General features: G+C 42.0%; 2 protein-coding genes across 5 annotated transcripts; one reads left to right on the top strand and one right to left on the bottom strand.

The window, feature by feature from the left end:
- Positions 1-1,229: 1,229 nt before the first annotated feature.
- On the top strand, positions 1,230-5,693 carry LOC139658386 (dual specificity tyrosine-phosphorylation-regulated kinase 4-like). The gene is made up of 14 exons (XM_071536511.1): positions 1,230-1,325; positions 1,819-1,908; positions 2,488-2,634; positions 2,737-2,851; positions 3,008-3,171; positions 3,337-3,473; positions 3,613-3,753; positions 3,951-4,089; positions 4,232-4,313; positions 4,460-4,632; positions 4,743-4,803; positions 4,922-5,024; positions 5,206-5,445; positions 5,492-5,693. Exons 1-14 carry the CDS (start codon positions 1,230-1,232, stop codon positions 5,691-5,693), a joined length of 1,890 nt encoding a protein of 629 aa, XP_071392612.1.
- Positions 5,694-7,738: 2,045 nt separating this feature from the next.
- On the bottom strand, positions 7,739-18,626 carry vps11 (VPS11 core subunit of CORVET and HOPS complexes). 4 transcript variants are annotated; one of them, XM_071536514.1, is made up of 16 exons: positions 18,475-18,626; positions 17,434-17,587; positions 17,204-17,346; positions 16,915-17,078; positions 15,927-16,174; positions 14,352-14,553; positions 14,087-14,238; positions 13,633-13,825; positions 13,378-13,521; positions 12,327-12,524; positions 11,565-11,726; positions 11,223-11,356; positions 10,080-10,282; positions 9,247-9,418; positions 8,894-9,116; positions 7,739-8,396 (listed from the first exon to the last, which is right to left on the bottom strand). In XM_071536514.1, exons 1-16 carry the CDS (start codon positions 18,614-18,616, stop codon positions 8,232-8,234), a joined length of 2,799 nt encoding a protein of 932 aa, XP_071392615.1. In that variant the 5' UTR covers positions 18,617-18,626; the 3' UTR covers positions 7,739-8,231. The 4 variants fall into 4 exon arrangements, with proteins under 4 accessions (XP_071392615.1, XP_071392614.1, XP_071392613.1 ...); XM_071536513.1 differs by having other exon boundaries at positions 17,204-17,339; positions 17,439-17,587; XM_071536512.1 differs by having other exon boundaries at positions 13,639-13,825; positions 17,204-17,339; positions 17,439-17,587.
- Positions 18,627-19,062: the final 436 nt, after the last annotated feature.

Raw genomic sequence — 19,062 nt, 5'->3', positions numbered from 1 at the left:
CAGTTGACGTCCAACCATCACTGCCTGTAGATCACAGATAGTATACATCACTACTGTATAAACCACAGAAAATATTTTGATTCTCATCCCATTCTTTCATTTTAGATTAATTCTGTATTTGCATGTTTATATTTTTGTAATGGATTGTGTTTCTACCCCTGTAATCATTTTTCTTCATTGTGTTGTTCATCCTTTGTTTCATGTGTCTCTCTTTCTTATTTTATGATGTGTGTTTTTATTACAAAGTTTCACAATATATTTTCAATGATAATACTTACTACCAACTGTAAACAAAAGCACTGCTCTCTGTAATTTCCCCTGTTTAAATGAAGATTATGATGAATTAATGCTTAACCAAACACACCATGTCAGGGAGTGGCTGGTTTGATGCCCATAACTGGTAGCTGGAGCACATAACAAAAACCTTTTCTGGTTAAATGAGTGATGGGATACTTATAATGTGAAATCAAATATGAATTTCATACACCCAGGGTCTCCATTTGCAGCCATTGCCACATCTCAAGTGATTCCTTTAGATATGAAATGCAAATGCAACTCACTAAATCTCTCATTCAGATTTTTCAAAATGGATCCAAAATGCTGAAGGGCTGTGTCACGTGACCAAAAGTTAAGTTGTGTCTGTGTTTTGTGCACAGTGATTTACTACTTCTTTTAAATGTGGGATGGGTGAGTGGGATCAGAGATAATAGAGAAAGCCTATAATATTCCTATAGAGACTGATGTGTGTGGCACTCAGTAGTGAGTTTATAGTGACCTTATCCTGCTGTATGGTATTTTTCATAATTTAATTTTCATAGTCCTATAATATTCTTGTAAAGACTTCTGTGTCTGTGGTATTCAATATTGACTTTATATTGACTTCATAATATGTTATGGTATTTTATCTGTATCAGTCAATAGTGAGTCTATAATGACATTTTGTAGGCTACTTTATAGCATTGTTTATGTGCTATGGTATCCCCAAGACAGTACTTTAATATTTCTATAGGTTCTTGACTGTGATATTTGTATAGTATCCTTCTATAATTTACTATAGGATTACTATAGGTGTTTTTGCTGCTGTTCTTTATTACGCGCAGCATTAGGCTACGCCGTCATAATTAAGTGTTAAGTTCAGTTTTCCACTGCAGCGTTCAGTCCAGAGCAACGATCGACTGACTTGTTTCCAGTAAGTGATTTCTGAGTACATGAACAGACAAACCAGCAACATGAACTTTTCCGACCTGATTGACATTTCCAGCAAACACGTTTCAAAGAAGCCAGAGAAGCTTCTCAAACGAAGGGACAACGCACAACCCAACAAGGTAGGCTTGATTGATTTTTCACTGAAGACTCAAGCGTTTCACATCAAGGTTTCTCAATTTCACGTTTTGATACCAAGAACCCCCATTTGACAAGATTAATAAATGATTATAAAAGTCCCTGTTATACACTCTCTGTGATAAGTTATTATCAGTTGAATTCTTAATAAAAAAAACCCTGGCAAACCCTCAAGGGACCCCCAGGGTTCCCACTTTGAGAACCACTGCGTTGGATATGGATTGAATCATTGGTCGCTACTCAATTTAAGATCCTGCTTTGCTCTGTTTATACTATTTAAGAGTTTATTGATGTAAGCCAGCTTCACAATCTGCCAGTACTCCTCCTTACAGCCATAGATTTTGTGATGGTTTTGCTCCAAGCAGCATCCTTGAGCTAGTACAGTGAAGTCAGTGAAAAAAAATAGAAGATGTACATTTGTAGATTAATGTGTGCTAATTGTGTAATTCTCACTGCAATATCATCCCATCCCTTCAGCTACCTACAGCTAAACCTGCAGCCCATCCACAGCGGTTCAAGCACCAGGCTGAAGGCATTCAGCAGGGATTCAGCAGGGTCAAGCAGCCGGTAAGGTTTTTAGGTTTTATATTGGGCAGCCGTAGAAAGATAAATTCTTTTTCTACCATAACTAATAGTGCATTGGCTTCCATTTTTCAAGAATACCTGTGGAGGATTGCTTTGTCAGAGCAGCACTCCCCAGCCTGTAAAATAGCAAGATTATTATTTTATTAAACCCATATCAACAAGTAGCATGCTTTGTTCACCACACATACACACATGTAAATACAGGAGCACCCATTCCTCTTTTTACTGTTACTTTTATTAATTACATGCTGCTCAATAAAGAACAGACATGATTTGTACTAAATGTGCAGAAAACATTTTTCCTGTTTATAACGTTGTTGTTTATTGCTATGTTGTTTATGGTTGTCGAAAGCCTATGATTATTGCTACATAACAAGTAGGTTGTTGTTTGTTAAAATTATCTGTTTTAAAGAACTATGAATTTCTTTAGTTTCTGTTGAAGGTACAACCACTTTCAGGTTAAACCATTCCCATTGACTTTTTTTTAAAATCCTATTACAAATTAAAATGCAGAAAGATTTGTTGATTGAACACAGATACCGTCTCTTTTTTGATGCACAGAATACTGTCACCAAGAGAGTCACCCTGCCCCCGCTGGTGCTGAAGTCTGCTGCCGTGAACCCTCCCAAGCTCCCTCAGCAGCTGGATGCCGTCCTGCCACAAATCCGCAAGAGCCGGCCGAAAACACCCCACCATGGCGGTCTTCAGGTCAGTCCTACTGATGCTTATTTCCACATTTGTTATCATCTGTGTCCTCAGTGAAAAGTTTTGCCTAAACGTTTCATGTGTGCATTCGATCCCTGTGAGCAGCAGCAGGAGAGAGAGCAGAGCGGACAGGTTTTCGCCAAGGAAAGCTTGGAAGATTCCAAGCAGAAGGCAGACAAGGGCCGGTCCTCTGACGGACGACTGGCCATGTCCACTGCATGTAAGTGTGGGCTGAGACCAGGAGGAGGGCTTCTTGAATCGTTTAAAAGGTTTAGGATACAAGTTTTAAGGCCTTTTTAGAATCTTGCAGTATAACGATGAGAGAGGGACATGGAGAGAGAGATGTCTGACAGACCTTTTCTTCCCCTCCATGCAGATGTCTTGAAGACCTACAGAAAACATCTGACAGTGTTTGAGCGGGAGGAGATCAAAGACTACACACAGGTGTGGTATCTTGGCATGAATGCCAAGAAGATCCAGGGATCCAGGTCCTTCCCCCGCAACTCTGGATATGATGATGAGGATGGATACTACAGGATGGTAACTACTGAACCGTTGGCTGTAGGGATGGACAACATTTAACTAGTGTTTGAAGCAGTTGAATTTGAAGTTTACCACCACTGTTGGATGGCTAGCTAGCGTGGGGTGTGTTTGTCCTATGGTGGATTTTATCAGCTGATCAAGGGCTAAACCTTTTCTCCACAGGTCTTGAAAGACCACTTGGCCTATCGCTTCGAGGTGCTGGAGCTGATCGGTGAAGGCACCTATGGCCAGGTCCTCAAGTGCCGGGACCACAAAACGATGGAGATTGTGGCCCTCAAAGTCATCCGAAACCAGGACAGGTGAAAGATTTTCTAAAACCAAAGTACAGCAGACAGGACTGTTACATTAATGAGACAATAATTCTGTATGATTCAGTTTAGACAGCAGTCGCTCATTATCGCTGAGCTTATGTTGTTCTCTGTGGTCCTTGGTATTCAGTTTCCACCATGAGGCGGTGGCCGAGGTGGAGATTTTAGATGCGCTGCGGAAGATGGACAAGAACAACACGGCCAATATCCTCCACATGAAGGAGCATTTCTACTTCCGCAGCCATCTCTGCATCTCCTTTGAACTCATGGGGTACGTTCAGAAAACACTACACTTCCTTTATTATGACCAAGCAGCTGGACTCGTGCAAGCAAACTACAGATTATGACAAATTTGAACCAAAAGTAGGAAGGGAGTATGGTTTTTCCCGCTTACGAGGAACTGAAAATGGGGCTGGGGGGTTGTTTGAGATCAAAAGGTAAAGGAAGTGTATTGCTCTCTTTCTCCAGGAAAGACCTCCATGAGAAGATCAAGGAGAGCAACTTCAAGGGTTTCGGCATCTCTGAGGTGAGACGGTACGCTACAGACCTTCTCAACTGCCTTCAGATGCTGAAGGAGGAGGGGGTCATCCACTGCGACCTGAAACCGGTACGGAACCATAGGAGACAACCATCCATTGTTTCAACTCAAAATCAAAAACAATCCATGAGTGTTGGGTATTCAAATCAAATTCTCACTGATTCTTGATTCCTCGCCATACCTGGCCATATCTACATGTTGCTTTTTTCAGGAGAACATCCTTCTGTCCAATAAGGACCATGAGCCGGTCAAGGTGATTGACTTCGGTGCGAGCTCCTTTGAGCATGACAAAGGTGAGTGTGTGGATTTTTATCATTATATAATAAGCCATGTTTCTTTAAAGATATTGTAGAGTTGTTAATTGTAGTAGTTGCTTGATATTTGAAGTAAATTAAATACTACAGACTTTGTAAACTGTCTTTCCCTCTTCCTCCTCCAGCCTATCCCTGCGTCCAGACTTTGTTCTACATGTCCCCCGAGGTGCTGCTGGGAAAAGACTACAGCGCGGCCGTCGACATGTGGAGCTTCGGCTGCATCTTGGCCGAGCTGTGCATGGGCTCCCGTCTCTTTCCAGGCACCGACATGGAGAACCAGTTGTACTGTATAATGGAGGTAATACTAAAAGATGTAGAACAGTAACTTCAGGCCATTTGCTATTTCATTGACTGTAGCAAATATTTATTAGCCAAGATATAATTTGGTTTGAATGCGTATTATTTAAGGTGCTGGGTATCCCTCCTAAAGAGTTCCTGCGGACGGCACCCAAAATGGACAAGTACTTTGGTGAGCAAAACCGTTGAAGCCTTTTGACTGTTTCTTGGCTGCGCATCTTTATGATAGGGTCAATGAAGTTGTGATCCTCTGCAAGATATTGAGTTGTCAATATGTTATGGTTGTGCAGATTCTAAAGGCATGCCAAGGAACCATGTCAACAGTTTCAGTCTGGCCGAGCTCCTGAATACCAAGGACGCTAATTTCCTGGACTTCCTCCAGCGCTGCCTCAAGTAAGTGCAATCCCTCAGAAACACTCCATAGCAATTACTTTTCCATATCTGTGGAGTTGTCCGAATTCATTTGTTCTTTCATTTAAGTTAGTCAAACTTTCTTTCAAAGTATCTTTTAGAGAATCCATAGTTTCTCTCTGAATGTGTGGACTACAGTACCTGCATGTATGTCGCTGTTTAGATATGACCCAGAGAAGCGCATGACACCAGAGGAGGCTCTGCAGCATCCATGGATTAAGGAGCAGCACCACCATTTGGCCAAAACATGTGCTGCATCTAGACCAGCAGCTAGATCAGCTGCCACAGCACTCTTCAGCGGCAAGGAGGGTAGCCTGCTGAAGAGGGAGAAAATGCCAGCTGTGCGGCTGCAGCCGATCGGGGAGAGGGTGATTACCTCCAAGGTGGGAAATAGAAGAGCTGTGTAGTTTTCACCCTAGTCTCTTCTTGTGCAGTAATCCTGCTTTTAGGTGGTGGCATTGTGCTGATGGTCTGGTAAACGGAGCCTGGACAGGAGGAACCTTCACCCTGGTCTTCGTCATTCCCCCGGGTGTAACGGCTTTCCATGGTGTCTTCCAGCTGCTACCCACCACTTGTTCAGGCTTCCCGTCCAGCCAACAGCGAGCCACACTTCAGCCTCCATCTGCCCCACCAACCCCTCCTGATCTGTGAAGGTGAATCAGACTCCAAACACCTGAGAATACATACATTAGATTTGACTTTGTGTTACAGAATTTGTAGTCGCTGAAAATACCTGCAAACCAGCGTGTTAAATTTGAATCCACAGACGAAAAAAGAATCACAAAAGTGCAAATTTGTAAGCATTAAATTAGCACTTGAATGCAGTTTTTTTTTTTTAAAACAGCTACAACTGTCGACACTCTTCTTGTGACTTGTTTGTCTCAAAACGATTTACAAACGTGTAGAGGGGAGAGGTGAGGTGAGAGGACAAAATGTTCATCTGACCAATCACACTAGCTGCTTTTTACAGATGAAGCCTGTGCGAGCTTCATCAGCTGTATGGTTGGGCAAAGGCTGACACTGCAGCAAAGACTTTACCAAACGCTCTCTGTCTCCCCACTTTCCTGTCTTTCTTCACTGTACCGTCCAATAAGCAGAAATGCAAAAAAAGAAATGCATTTGGCCACATTAAGTATAAATAACCAGGAAAAGGCTTCAAAACAGGTGGCAGAAAGCTTGGATAGTAACGTGTCAAAAATGGATTGTCAGGATATGTGGAAGAGAAAAGTCAGACTAAATGTTTACTGTCAATTTTAAAAGACAACTTATGAGAGAAAGGGACGTCTGCGGCAGTCTGTGATTTTTACTGGCAGATTTGTCAATCTTTTCTGTGGATTTCAAAGTTAAATCGCAGGTTTTGTGGATATTTTCTGTGACTCCAAATTCCAAAACACAAAAGTTAAAATCCACTCTCCATGTTCTCAGGTGTTTTTGAGTTTGATTTACCTTCATAGATCACTCCATGGGCGTCACGGTGGCTCGGTGTTTAGCACTGTGGCCTCACAGCAAGAAGGTCCCGGGGTTCGAATCTTCGGCCCCGGTCCTTTCTGTGTGGAGTTTGCATGTTCTCCCCGTGTTCGCGTGGGTTTCCTCCGGGCGCTCCGGTTTCCTCCCACACTACAAAGACATGCAAGTCATGTGGATTGGACACTAAATTAGCTCCATGTGATTCTGAATAGGAGTAAATGGGAAAAGAAAATGATTGAACCCTCCACCCAATCTACCAATCTTTTACCAATAAAATCTCCTTGCATTTTATTTGTTGAATCATGTTTGTTTCATTTAATGTTAAATCTGCACAGAGATTTTTTGAAGTGTATGAATTCTAAAATGCTGTCTATCTATATGTTATCTATCGTTATCTATCTAAGGTAAACGTAACCTAAACCATGTACAAGTTTGCACATTGTTGTCCTTCCATCCTACAAAAGCATACACCGTTGATAATGTAATAAATCCAACAAATCCTTATATTAAATGAGTAAAACTACCTAATGCACATTGGTACAAAAGAGTGCAAAAATAACCACTTCAGAAACAGCACAGTTGCACTTGGGTAGAACATAGTTGCTCTTTGGTTGCAAAGGTTGAAGTTCACTGGTGTCTTGGCTTCAGAGTATCAAATTCCATTATGTCTTCAATTGTAGCTGAACAATCCTATTCTAAACATTGTGGCTGAGATATCAGCAGCCTGCATGTTGGCCGGTTCCCACAGCAGTTATTATTAATCAGTAATTAATGATTCATTCTGCCCTGAGCAGATTAGGAGGTTGTTCTACAGTAAAGTCAATATGGCTTCCATGAGGCCTTTAGGTGTTCCCCCTAGCCAAAGTGATTTACAATCAATACAACTGTAGAATAAAATGAAATTTCTGGATTTCATTTTACATTTCAGGCATTTATCTGAGGCTTTTATCCATTATGATTCATAAAAAATACAACAGTGCCTCCCTCCCAATAATATATAAGGGGAAATAAGGATCAATGGTACTGTCATTGGTACAGTGGTTTGGCTGTGTGGGAAAGTTTGACAGTATGACCTGTTATTATAGTGCCCCCATCAGGCCAATCTGTGTCATTTTTTTAATCTGCTGGTACCAAATGAGATCAGTGGTGTCTGAGATATGATTTAATGATTTAATTCTGTTCCTTTAAAATGATAAAACACTGTTCATATGAGCAATAGTGAATGACTTATGAATACATAAAGCCTAGAAGCAAGGCTAAATATCTACATCTAAATTATTATGGTATAAACCAAGTCCTGGGATGCATGACATTCACAATTTTATTCAAGTTAGCATGACAGAGTAATCAGTAACCATTTCACTGATGATTTAACTATTTTTAAGAGCTTGTGCAAGATTAATGATATTTAAGAGTACAACCAAGCACAGTGAATCAGATATTCTCCAAGGCATGATTCAGCAGGGTTTATAGACACAGTATTAGACGTTTCAATCTTAAAAACATTTTACACATGTCCCCAGTGAAAGGGGACACACACACAGGGGAACTATACAAACAAGTTCATCACAGGGAGTAACAGCAGGCAACTGTGCATTCTCTGCTAAATAAAGTGACATCCTGTGCAGCAAAGCTTCAGGTCAGGACCCTTGATGATGTCAAGCGGGACACAAAATGGCTCCTCAGGTAGGATTCGGACCGTATTCGGTTTGGCTGGAGGTTCTAGCTGTTCCTCTTGGTGTGGATGAGAAGGTCTCTCTGCAGGTCCACTTCCAGACTGGCAGCGTTTTTGCCGCCGGGAAGGTCAGTGACCAGAGTCAGTTTGTTAAACACTCCTCGGCCAAAGTAGTCGGCCACCACTGAGAACCCGTCATTGGAGCTGCGTAACTGAAACACAAAGAAAAGAAAAAACGGCTTGAATTTTTCCTGCAGTATTATGGCAACGGTATCATATATTATCCAGACAAAACATATCAAAAATTAGCACAATTAGATTACATTTTTACAATCGCCATGGTTCAAGTATATGGCAAAAAACATTCAGTAAAACATAGGCTACCAAGTAAAAAAGTGCAGTAGCCTATATACAGTGCAGGGTGTATAGTATGAAAATGTATTAAAAAATGAAAATTTATGCGGTATGAAATAAATACAAGTATAGAGATATATGCAATATATATATTAGAAAATATGAAAAAAGATTTACAGCATATATACAGAAAAAAATGTCATTAGCTCGCTATGATGCCAGATCATAAACCTGCGCAGAATTATGCTGAAGCTTTCACAGAAAAAGTGATTTCCACTGCAATCAACCGGCCAATCACAGCAGAAAGCAGCCTATAGGAAGCGATGATCGTGTTTTTAGCTTGAGTTTGGTTCACCTGTCTGGTGAAGTGGTCGTGCAGGTCGCGCTTCTGGTCCTGGGCGCGCAGCATGTCCATCACCTTGCGGTTCTCCGGGGTGCAGGTGGGACACTCGGCCTCGCTCTCGGCGTAGCTCTCGAAGCAGTGCTGGTGGAAGGAGTGGCTGCACAGGAAGTGGACGGAGGGCAGCTCCAGGGGGCTGTTGCACATGTTGCACTTGGTCTTCTGGAAAATCTTCGCACTGGAAGGAAACGTGGGGTATTAAGTCATCTGTGACTTCTATTGGTGACTAGTAGGAACCTCAACAACATCTAGGGGAGACATAAAAAAAACAAATCTTGAAAAAAAATCCCATCCCTCATGTTACCAACCTGCTTCTGAGCTCCTGGATCTCGGAGCGGAGGTGGGCCGTTTCCTCGCGGTACTGGCTGATCTTGCGTTCGTCGTCCTCGATCTGCTGGCTCTCCCGCTGCAGCTTGTTGATGAGGTAGTCCTTGATGACGGACAGCGTGGCCGTCGAGTTGTGCGCCAGCGTCTGCACCACTGTGGCCAGAAACAGAACAGGTATGAACGCTGAGCGACACCTTCTGGTCAAACTACATGCTACTGATGCTGCATGCAAATAGCCTTAGAGTGGAGGGAATAGCCGACTGTATCATGCCGATATTGGCCAATTAAAAATCAATAATCGGCCAGTCAGTATCGTTCACCTCTGATAAGATGGATGCAGTTTGTTTGATGACATTTTTTGTATCATTGAGCAATGTTTCACTGGTTTTCCATGGGAAGCCCTCAACCTGAACTTATTTTGATCAGACTCCAATACAAGTATGCATGAATAATATTATTATTATTATCCTGGGTTTCAGAAGGTAATTTTAGTGTCCCATTGTTTAACTACTGGTTCAGAGACTTTTCCACCCTCATAAGAATCAAATTCTGGGGCTACACATCAAAAATCTTTAATTTTTTAGCATGAAAATAATAAAAACATATTGAATATCAGCACAAAATATCAGCTATTGTCAGCTTGAATCCAAAAATATCAGTACTGGCCTTCAAAAACCCGTATAAGTCGAACCCTAGCCTGATCACATATTTACAGAATAACTGTAACATTTCGGAAAGCTCACTTGTATTACAGTGAGAAGAGACTGCTACAGAGAACATGGAAAATGGACATGGAAAAGCGCGTCCAGCTCACCCAGTAAAGGAGGCATCAGGTTGTTCTGGTCGATGTGCAGCAGGACCTGGCTGATGTAGGCCTTGCAGTCCTCCTCTTTCCTGGCGAAGTATCCCAGCGCCTGCTCCCACAGGCAAACCTCCTGGTCCCCGTAGCGCTTGCAGGCCTCCACCACTTTGCCGTACTCCTCGTTCTGCATGTGGTAGTGCATAATCTGCTGGTACCTGCACGGGAACGCAAATAATGATGTTCATTTTAGCGACAAATATTACACATTCAAATTGTGGTGATACACACCGATATACAAGGATCATAGGGATAACAGTTCAATTCTAAAAATGTATTCTGAAGCTGTAAATGGTTTACTTTGTCTTTGTAAACACTTTAAAATCTACTACAGTGAAATCAGCGGCTATTAAGCAATTTAATTCTAGTCAAATATAAACATCTATAGCCTTTACCATCAGCGGCTCAATAATATGCAGCGTGCCAGTGCTTTAATTGTGCTGGTAATCTCTGATATGCGATTCTAACACTTCAGATGTTTACTAACCTGCATGCCAGTATTGCATACAGTCAATGGGTATCTGCAGTATACACACATATTGTAGTCTAGCTCTTTGTCATGTAGTGGATAAATGCCAAGAATTAAAATCAGATCACTAGACATTTCTGCTTAGCAATACACTTGCACTTGCACTGCACCGCCAAGATAAATCAGACAGACATATTGTTTTTATAAAGCAGATGGTGTGGGCTAGTGGAGGTGATTTAATGCCACGGCAGGCTAACACCACTCATCAAACTGTCATTCTTTTTTATGAGTTCAACTCTCTTCGACTACTGCAGGTCTGAACTTTCAGATTTATGTCACTGACCATCTCACACCACACACTCAAGTTGTGAAAAGCAAACGTGTTTGAAATCATCTTGATGGCCCTGACTGGTCTACAGCTAGATTGGGAGACATGAGATTTATACCTTAACCCTCTCATAAGACAAGATTTAACTACACCAGATATTGGTCAAAACTGCCCCAAAATATGCTCCAACCAGTGCAGACCTAGCCTGACTCTCCAGAGGAAACATCAATCTCAGCTCAGTGAAAACCAGTTTTTTCCAGCTCATTTAAAAACCCCTTTCAGATGTTTTTCAGACACTCACAGTTTGCCCTTCTCATAGAGGTAGAGGACGCCTTCTTTGAAGTTGTGCATCTGACAGAGGACCAGGGCCTTGTCAAACACGGTGTTGTCGCTCCTCAACAGAGACAGTGCTGCCCCCTGCAGGACCTTCTTTCTCTGCCACACAAATAGACAAAGATGTAACGCAAAACTCTTTACAAATACACCTACAATGATTTTTCATTTCTGCTCAATAATATGTCTGGGAGGCTTTCAGTTTGCTGGATTGCCATCACTTGAACCGGTTAATGCAATCTGTGTTCTACATATATTGTGTAATCCAGTGTGGATTCATGTTTATAGTTTGTGTGTGTGTTGCGCCAACCTCAGGATCCTGTTCGTGTGCCCAGTCCTGCAGCCGCAGCTCCAGCAGCGTGTCGTACACACCCTGAGGAGAGAAGGGCTCCACCTCGATCATGTGCTCCAGGAAGGCCTTCAGCTCCCGTGGGTTGTTGGCGAAGATTGGGATGAACTCCTCGGAGTTGGCCTGGGACCAAAAGGGATATTGACAGACCTTTAAAAGGGAAAATCCCCCCCCCCCGCTCGGGATGATACACTGACTGTTGTGCATCATCAATCTGTCATGGTGCATTCCAGGAGTTACTTTGTGATGAAGTGTTGTGATTTACCTTTTTGTTGGGCCCACTTTCCCTCAACCTGCCTCGTCTACTTCTAGTTCAGTTAGTGTTTTCCTATGTTTCCCTGAATGTTGGTTGTACGTGACCAGAGTAAAGTTATCTTGAAACTGAATATTGGATATTCTGTGGATATATTTTCTCAAATATTGAAACAGTGGTTGTTCTTCCACTTCCAGTAATCACAAATATATTCATCAGTGTGGTTTTACTGGTTTGCTTTACCAGTTATTGAAGGTAAAGCAAACCAGACTGAACAAAATGATGAGTCTAGAAAAATGCCCTTTCTCTTTGATTCTGAGGGACTGACACCAAAACCTGACCTGTTTTAGATCACATTGCTATGCCAAACAATAGCTACTTTTTACTAGGTATTGGAGGAGGGGGCAGACTTACAGGGATAGTTTGCTTTACCTTGGAAATATTTTTGCCTTACTTGTAGTTTGCGTTACCTTGTTTGCCGAGCCTCTCTCCAGGCTGTCTCTGTCGGCAGCGTCTCGGCTGGGCTGGTAGTCGGTGCACAGGCCCTTCAGGAGCAGCGTGGTGCCGTCGGGGACGTGGTGCATCAGCGTCTTGCCGTAGCGCTTCATGTTGCTCTCAGCCTGTTCGAAAGGCAGGCGCCCGATGTAGCGGAGCGCTTCTTGGTAGTTCTGTGACACGGAGCGAGAGAAATGGCGGCTGAATTGGATGAAGTGTTGTAAGTGCGTTCATCTGGATAATTATCATTAGGGTTATGATTTGTGTCCTATGAAGCAAAATCTTGCTTGTATACTTAAATGAATCAAATTGGATTACTAATACAAGGTGTTTAGGTTTTTGTTTTCCGCTTTAAGGCTGCAGTGCTACTTCCACAGAAAAACATGGAGCAATTACGTTTTTTTTTCAGAATTAACTTGAATGTGAATTAGTAATGAAGCCAAAGTCAAAATCATCTGCTATTCAAGACTTATTTCAATAGTAAGAACAGCTGGTGACTAATTCACAACTAATCTTGTCAGAGACAAATACTGTAAGTTAAAGCATCATTTTCTAAGTTTTTCATTTAAAATTACAAATCAGCCTGAATCATGTAGTTGGGTTTTGGCTAATCAGCCCATTTCCCCTGCTTGAAACCTTCTGGAGCTGCCAAAATGAACTTGAATGGCCAGTGATGATCCTCTCTGCTCACAGGAACTGTTGATTTTAATGTTAGCACTGATGGGATTTGATAACTAATCGATCAATATATTATAGATATTTCTCCTAAATGTCAGGAGAAAGAAAGGAAAGCAAAAGCATATCTCTAAGCAGGTGGTGAAGAAGGGCTTTCCTGATCCTAATGGATCAGAAATGGCAAATATTTCCCTCTCCTCACTATAGAGGCTGCCAATGTGCAAAAGTAACTCATTTAAGCTGTAGGAGTTCTGACATTGAGTTCTGAGTTTAGACAAAGTACTTCTCAGCCTCGCGCCAACAGATTATCTTAACACAGGTTTGTAAATCTGCTTCCAAAATGTTTTAAACCTTGAGGTCTTCCAGCTGGATCTTCAGGTACCACTCATGGTGCATGTGTTTCTCGGCCAGGAAAACGGCATGGCTGTGGTAGCCGGCCTGGCGGAGAACCTTGATGGCGATCTCGACGTCAAAGTGGACCTCACTCTCACTGCTCTGTTGACAGTACGTGGGAAGAGAATAGCGTTATAATACGGTGGCCGTAAATGACCTGTTCAGTAAGAAATTATAAATGATGCGTCCTCGGCGCTCAGCTTTCCCAGGCACACTCACCTTGATGAACTCTTCCAGCTTGGAGCTGTCCTTCAGCTTGGTGTAACAGTTGAGCAGCAGTGTGGTGTGGTCTGCGTTGGCCAGCGACTGCCTGTGCAGGGCTTGCAGGTACGCCGTCAGGTTGTGGATCCTCTGCGCGTCCAGGAATTTCCTGATCACGTAAGACGGCTCCAGTTTTCCAATGGTGCTGTGAGAAGGTAATGGTGAAGGTTTAACTGCGGTTGATTTACCAGGGAGAGTGCTCGACAATCCAATCCCCAAAAGCAGTTTGAAGATTTGCACTTGTTCTGTGCTTGTTATGATGACAGTATAAAGATTGGGGCCTCTGTATTTTCTATCCATTTATCTTACATATCCTTACATATCCGCTGATTCTAGATGATACAATAGTAAATAAAATGCTTAGAGTTTAGTCGTAATGCTTGATCATGTCTTTTTATATAGTTACCGGATGTACTGCTGGATGGCGCCATCATGGTCTCCCTTCAGGTAGAGGTGATCACCATACTGTCTGAAGATCTCCGACAGTCCGTCACTATCCAGGTGTTGGCTCTTAGCCAGGTTTATGGCCATCACAAACAGGTTCTTCTTGAACAGCATCTTTAAAGACAAACAAGGAGATGATGTCTCCTGGAATCGATCCCCCTCCTCACTGCTGTTCTTTTAAACCCTTTTAAAAGGATCTGTTTCCTCATGCTGCCCTTGGGACTCACCTCTAGTTTAGTCTGCGTGTCCTTCTCCTGGAGAACGAACATCTTCCCGTCTCTGGTCAGGATGTAGAAGGAGCCCCACTCTGCCAGCACATCGATAATGTCGTCAAAAGAGGCGCTGTAGGCGATGAACTTGTTGTCCAGGTCGTAGATGGTCAGAAGCTGCTTTTCTGATGGAGAGGTCTCCCTGCTACCGAACGCTGTCCTGGGTAGAGAGTAAACAGTGTAAGCAGACCAGTAACAAGCAGATGTATCTGTGTGAGGCTGGGATGAAAAATCCCTATGATCACTTCTGTCTTTGCTTAGATAGCCTTATGCAAACGAGACTGCGTCCTTTCTGGCTGAAAGTCAATTAGAGAGTCAAACATTCATTAAAAAAATCTTTTTTCAATTGGTTTATTTGATTTCATTGACTTAATGCAATTCAGTGTTGGTTTACTGATAGCAATGCACCAACTATAGACAGGTCTTCATTTTGGCAAAAAAATTACTTTCATATGCATTCTGACAATGTCTGCTGCCAATTACTTGAAAAGAAGCTAAAATAAGAAAAAACTGGTTAAATGAAAAATTATGAGCTGTAATATAGTTGTCTATTATGATATATTGCAAAAATTGCTTTTTTTTGGGACTGTCCGACCTACACCTTTGGGCTTTACCAGACAACTCTTTAGGTTGGAACAGCCAGATAATTATCTTTCCATTTCCTGAACAATTTTTGATGTTCATATACTAAGTTTTCCCAATCTATGGGCTGATTGTGTATGTACAGACTATTTTTTGGCCAATCAGTGGTGTACTCCTACATCCTTAGCACCCTGTCATACTTGCGACAAGCTTGTTCATCTTTGTGCACAATTTCCCAAAATGATCATGATGAACAGACCCATCTCTACCCCTGTTGTGACAAATCTGTTTCATCTTTCGGATAATTTTTCAATAGTGGGCTGCAAACCATTAATTCAAGATTGCGTTGTAACATATGCCCTGTGTTACTATGTACCAATGCCATATTGAAATGGAATGATTTGACAATCTGTTTGACAAGAAATAGTCCTTGTTTACTACCGTTTACTACTTCTTCTGACATATTTCTCTATTTCTGTACATATGTTACTTCCATCTGCTCAACCTGTTGTGTCCATGCACATGACCTGTACATATTCCTGTACATACCTAAGATATGATTATATATGATATGACATACATATGACTCATTTCTGTATATAAGCTGATAGCTAACAATACACATCTGCAAGCTGTGGACATATTTCTGTACATAATTTACCTCCACCCCTGTACATGTGACCAAGTGATTATCTGCAATGCATATGTGTACAGCCTGGACACGTTTCTTGTAGAACTGTTTCTCCTGTAATGTGAATAGTTCGCAATGTGCACTTGCACAGTGAAGACGCTGCACCTTCATTTATTTATTTCCTGTATTATTTTCAATACGTTGGTGTTATTACTTTTTGCATTATCTTCAGTACTTATTCTTAGTCATATCCTTTTCTCTGCTGCGACAACCCAATGATCACATACGGTTTCATCAAATTTATCAAGTGTTGTCCTTACTTGGTGGGTGACTTTGTGTCTCTGATGAGTAAGAGCAGATAGCCTCGGTGCCAATGGGCCAGCAGCTTGTGTCCATCGAAAGCGAAGCAGGGCCCTCGCTCATCAGGCTGGTACAGGTATACGCAATCGTCGCCGGCCACGATGAACTGGGAATCCTGGGAGGGATCTGCGAGGGCGGAGCAGCGCAGCGCGCAGCCATGTGTGTCCAGTTCTAGTTTAGGATACTCCTTGATGGACAGGGTGTAGCACTGACCATAAGGAGAAAATGAGGGGGCAGAAATTAGGTCAGAGAATGGCAAGCTCTACAAGATAGTCTAACATAGCTTTGTTTTCATGTGAAAACCTAGTAACTCCAATTTTGATTAAACTTTTTCTATAGCGATTGGATAAACTCAAAAATGCATGGTGGTCAAGCTAAAAAGAATGTTTTTCTGAGTTCCTTAACAGTTGACATTTTGGAGATACAAGGTTTCCCCCCTGACAGCAACGATGTTCAAGGCATTGTAACATAAGCCCCATAAAGGCCCCATCTATAATACAAATGCATACAAATGCAAGGGTGGCTCCACCCAGTGAATATCAAATGAGAATAGAGACATATTTATTAATAACATTGATTTGTAAGGCTACCCATATACTGACTGGAAGTTTGTGATCGGTTCAAACAAAATACCAATGAATTTTGATGATGTAAAAGGACTATTTATGCTTATGTTGAGGTAAAATACACCTATATTTTGAATAAAGATATGAAAGTTGATAAAGTTTCTCTTCAACCTGCAAGTCACTCTTCAGGAAGCAAGCTATATAACTAAATAAAGTGATATAATTAACACAATTTCTAACTCTCTAATCTCTAAACTAACTGGCAACTGGCTAAAGGAACTGGCTTTTTAGTAACTTGACAGTCATCAAAAAGTCAATTAGCTCATTTCCCAGCGAATCAGTGTCTGCAAAACCGGCACAAAGTGCAATCCCAATGACCTACATGGACTTTCTCCAGCGTGGCAACAAACAGATGCGTGACCTTGCCCATCTGGCGGAAGGCGAGGCCTGTGACCGGGCAGGTTCCCTCGTGCAGCGTCAGAGTTTTACTGTGTCGATCCCTGGTGATGTCGCCCTTGGTCAACACCACACTGCCATCTGTGAAGCCTGACAAAAAAATACAGCACCACCATCACCCACTTGCAAACCGGAAGGAGAGAGCGCTATGGCAGTGGAGGATCAATAGAGCTGATTTATAGGGCGGGCTTAAAGCGGGCCTTTATGTGGCTTACCGATCGCCATGAAGTTGAGGTTCTCATGTACGCTGAGGCAGGACACTTCCGTCGGCTTGTTCCCAGGAATGGCGGGAAAAATCCTGGTGCACAGAGGATTTCCGCTGTCTCTCTTGTCGAGGTTCCAGACCTTTACCTGTGCAATGAGGATCAGATTCAGTTTAGTGATGGTCCATCAAAAACAATGAGACAATTGTTCTAAGTCTTGTGTTTCTCTGGAGGTCTGTGCACATACCAGGGGGTTTATTCCATGTTCATCCTGCCCCACCGATACAAGGATGCTGTGCTGCTTCAGTTGATAGAGGTGTGTTACCCGCAGCTTGTAGGCCTGAAAGGAGGACAGCTGCAGGGAACGTGTCAAAAGCGAGATCTGGCCTTCCATATGTAATATTGAGAGGGTTAAGGTCAAATACCTAGAGTTGTGGCACGGGATAAGCAGGACATGTGATGCAAATAATCTTAGCTGACTAGGCCCAAATCAACTGTGGTTCCATTTCCCTTACAAAAAAGATCTTCTAATAAATTTTAGAAGCGTACTCTTATATCAAAGCTATACTGTACGTCCCCATGCAGTAGGAATGTTATACTGATACCATGGGAGATAAAAAAATATATATACCTAAAGTACAATAAGGTCACAAACTTACTATTGAGTACCACAGACACACTACAGGTCCCTATAGGAGTAATACTATAGTGATTTTTCATCAACGTATTATTTCAATAAAATCAACTTCTCAAACTGGTTCACACTGATTGCTATCGTCCTCCACTGTGTATTTAGGTGGACGAATATTGTGGGAAGAAGAAAACAAATACATTTTTACACGTTGAATACATTTAAATAAGTGCTGTTTGGTGTATTTGATGTATGCCGAAGTGAAGAGTAGCTCCTAACGACTCGTAAAAAGTCTTATGTCATGTTCTACCAGGTATGTTCCCTCGCCAATAAGCAAAGTCACATTAAACTGCCAGATTTTTTAATCGACTGGCGTTACGTTCTCTCCAATACGAGAGAACGCGAACATATCGGGGGTAAACTTCTCCTTTCCTTCTTCGCTACCTGTCACTCCTCGGCTCACTTCCCTTTGCTTCACTATTGAGAACAAATCATTGTTGTATTAATTTGTAAGAAAGCTACCAAACAGCGTCTTTGCTGGCTGGCTTGAAGTATGTTTTTACCATAGCGGAGTCTGGGCTGGGTACGCCTGACAGGCTCAGCTGTCAACAGCGTTACATTAGCTTAGCTCGTCACTGCTGTTAAAGGATATCTCCAAGAACAATATGGCCCCGGCCGGAGTCACAAGCCGATATTCCGCTTGGAAGGACAAAGTTTTTTCCATTATCCACAGGATCTTTCACCGTTTCTTTGTCAAAAAACACAAATTTTCTCCACTGTAAGAATGCTGCCATTTTGTTAGCACTAGCGAAGTACCTTTAGCTTAGGAGGAGGGTCTCATGTGACACTAACACAAGTCATGTGAACAAACCGGAAGCGGAAACATATAAATATAAATATATAAATAAATAGTGGCACATGAGGGGTTCACAGTAATGTTAAGAAGCCCACTTTGTTTCACCTGCGATTCAACCAGTTATTTATTTTTACAACTATCTTGTATGGAGAGAACGTCAAGTCAAACTCCATGAAAACATCTGGTGACTTAATGTGGCTTGGCTTATCGGCAAAAGTACATACTTAGTCGTAGTTGTCTTCATTTAAAGCATCCAATCCAGAGATACATCAAATCCGCCAATCTGCTCATTTTTGAAGTCAAATTAGCTGGTGAGAATTCCATATAGATGGTCCAAATTCTAAATGTATTTTGTCTATATGAAATTGTAGCTATAGTCTTATA

The sequence above is a fragment of the Centroberyx affinis genome, unplaced genomic scaffold, assembly GCF_046629955.1.
Source record: "Centroberyx affinis isolate AG114_WGS23_722 - 3 ecotype Tasmania unplaced genomic scaffold, CSIRO-AGI_Caff_v1 ptg002886l_1, whole genome shotgun sequence".
NCBI classification, from domain to species: Eukaryota; Metazoa; Chordata; class Actinopteri; order Beryciformes; family Berycidae; genus Centroberyx; species Centroberyx affinis.
Note: the sequence above shows the minus strand (reverse complement) of the source record. Positions and strands in the feature narration are given on the sequence as shown.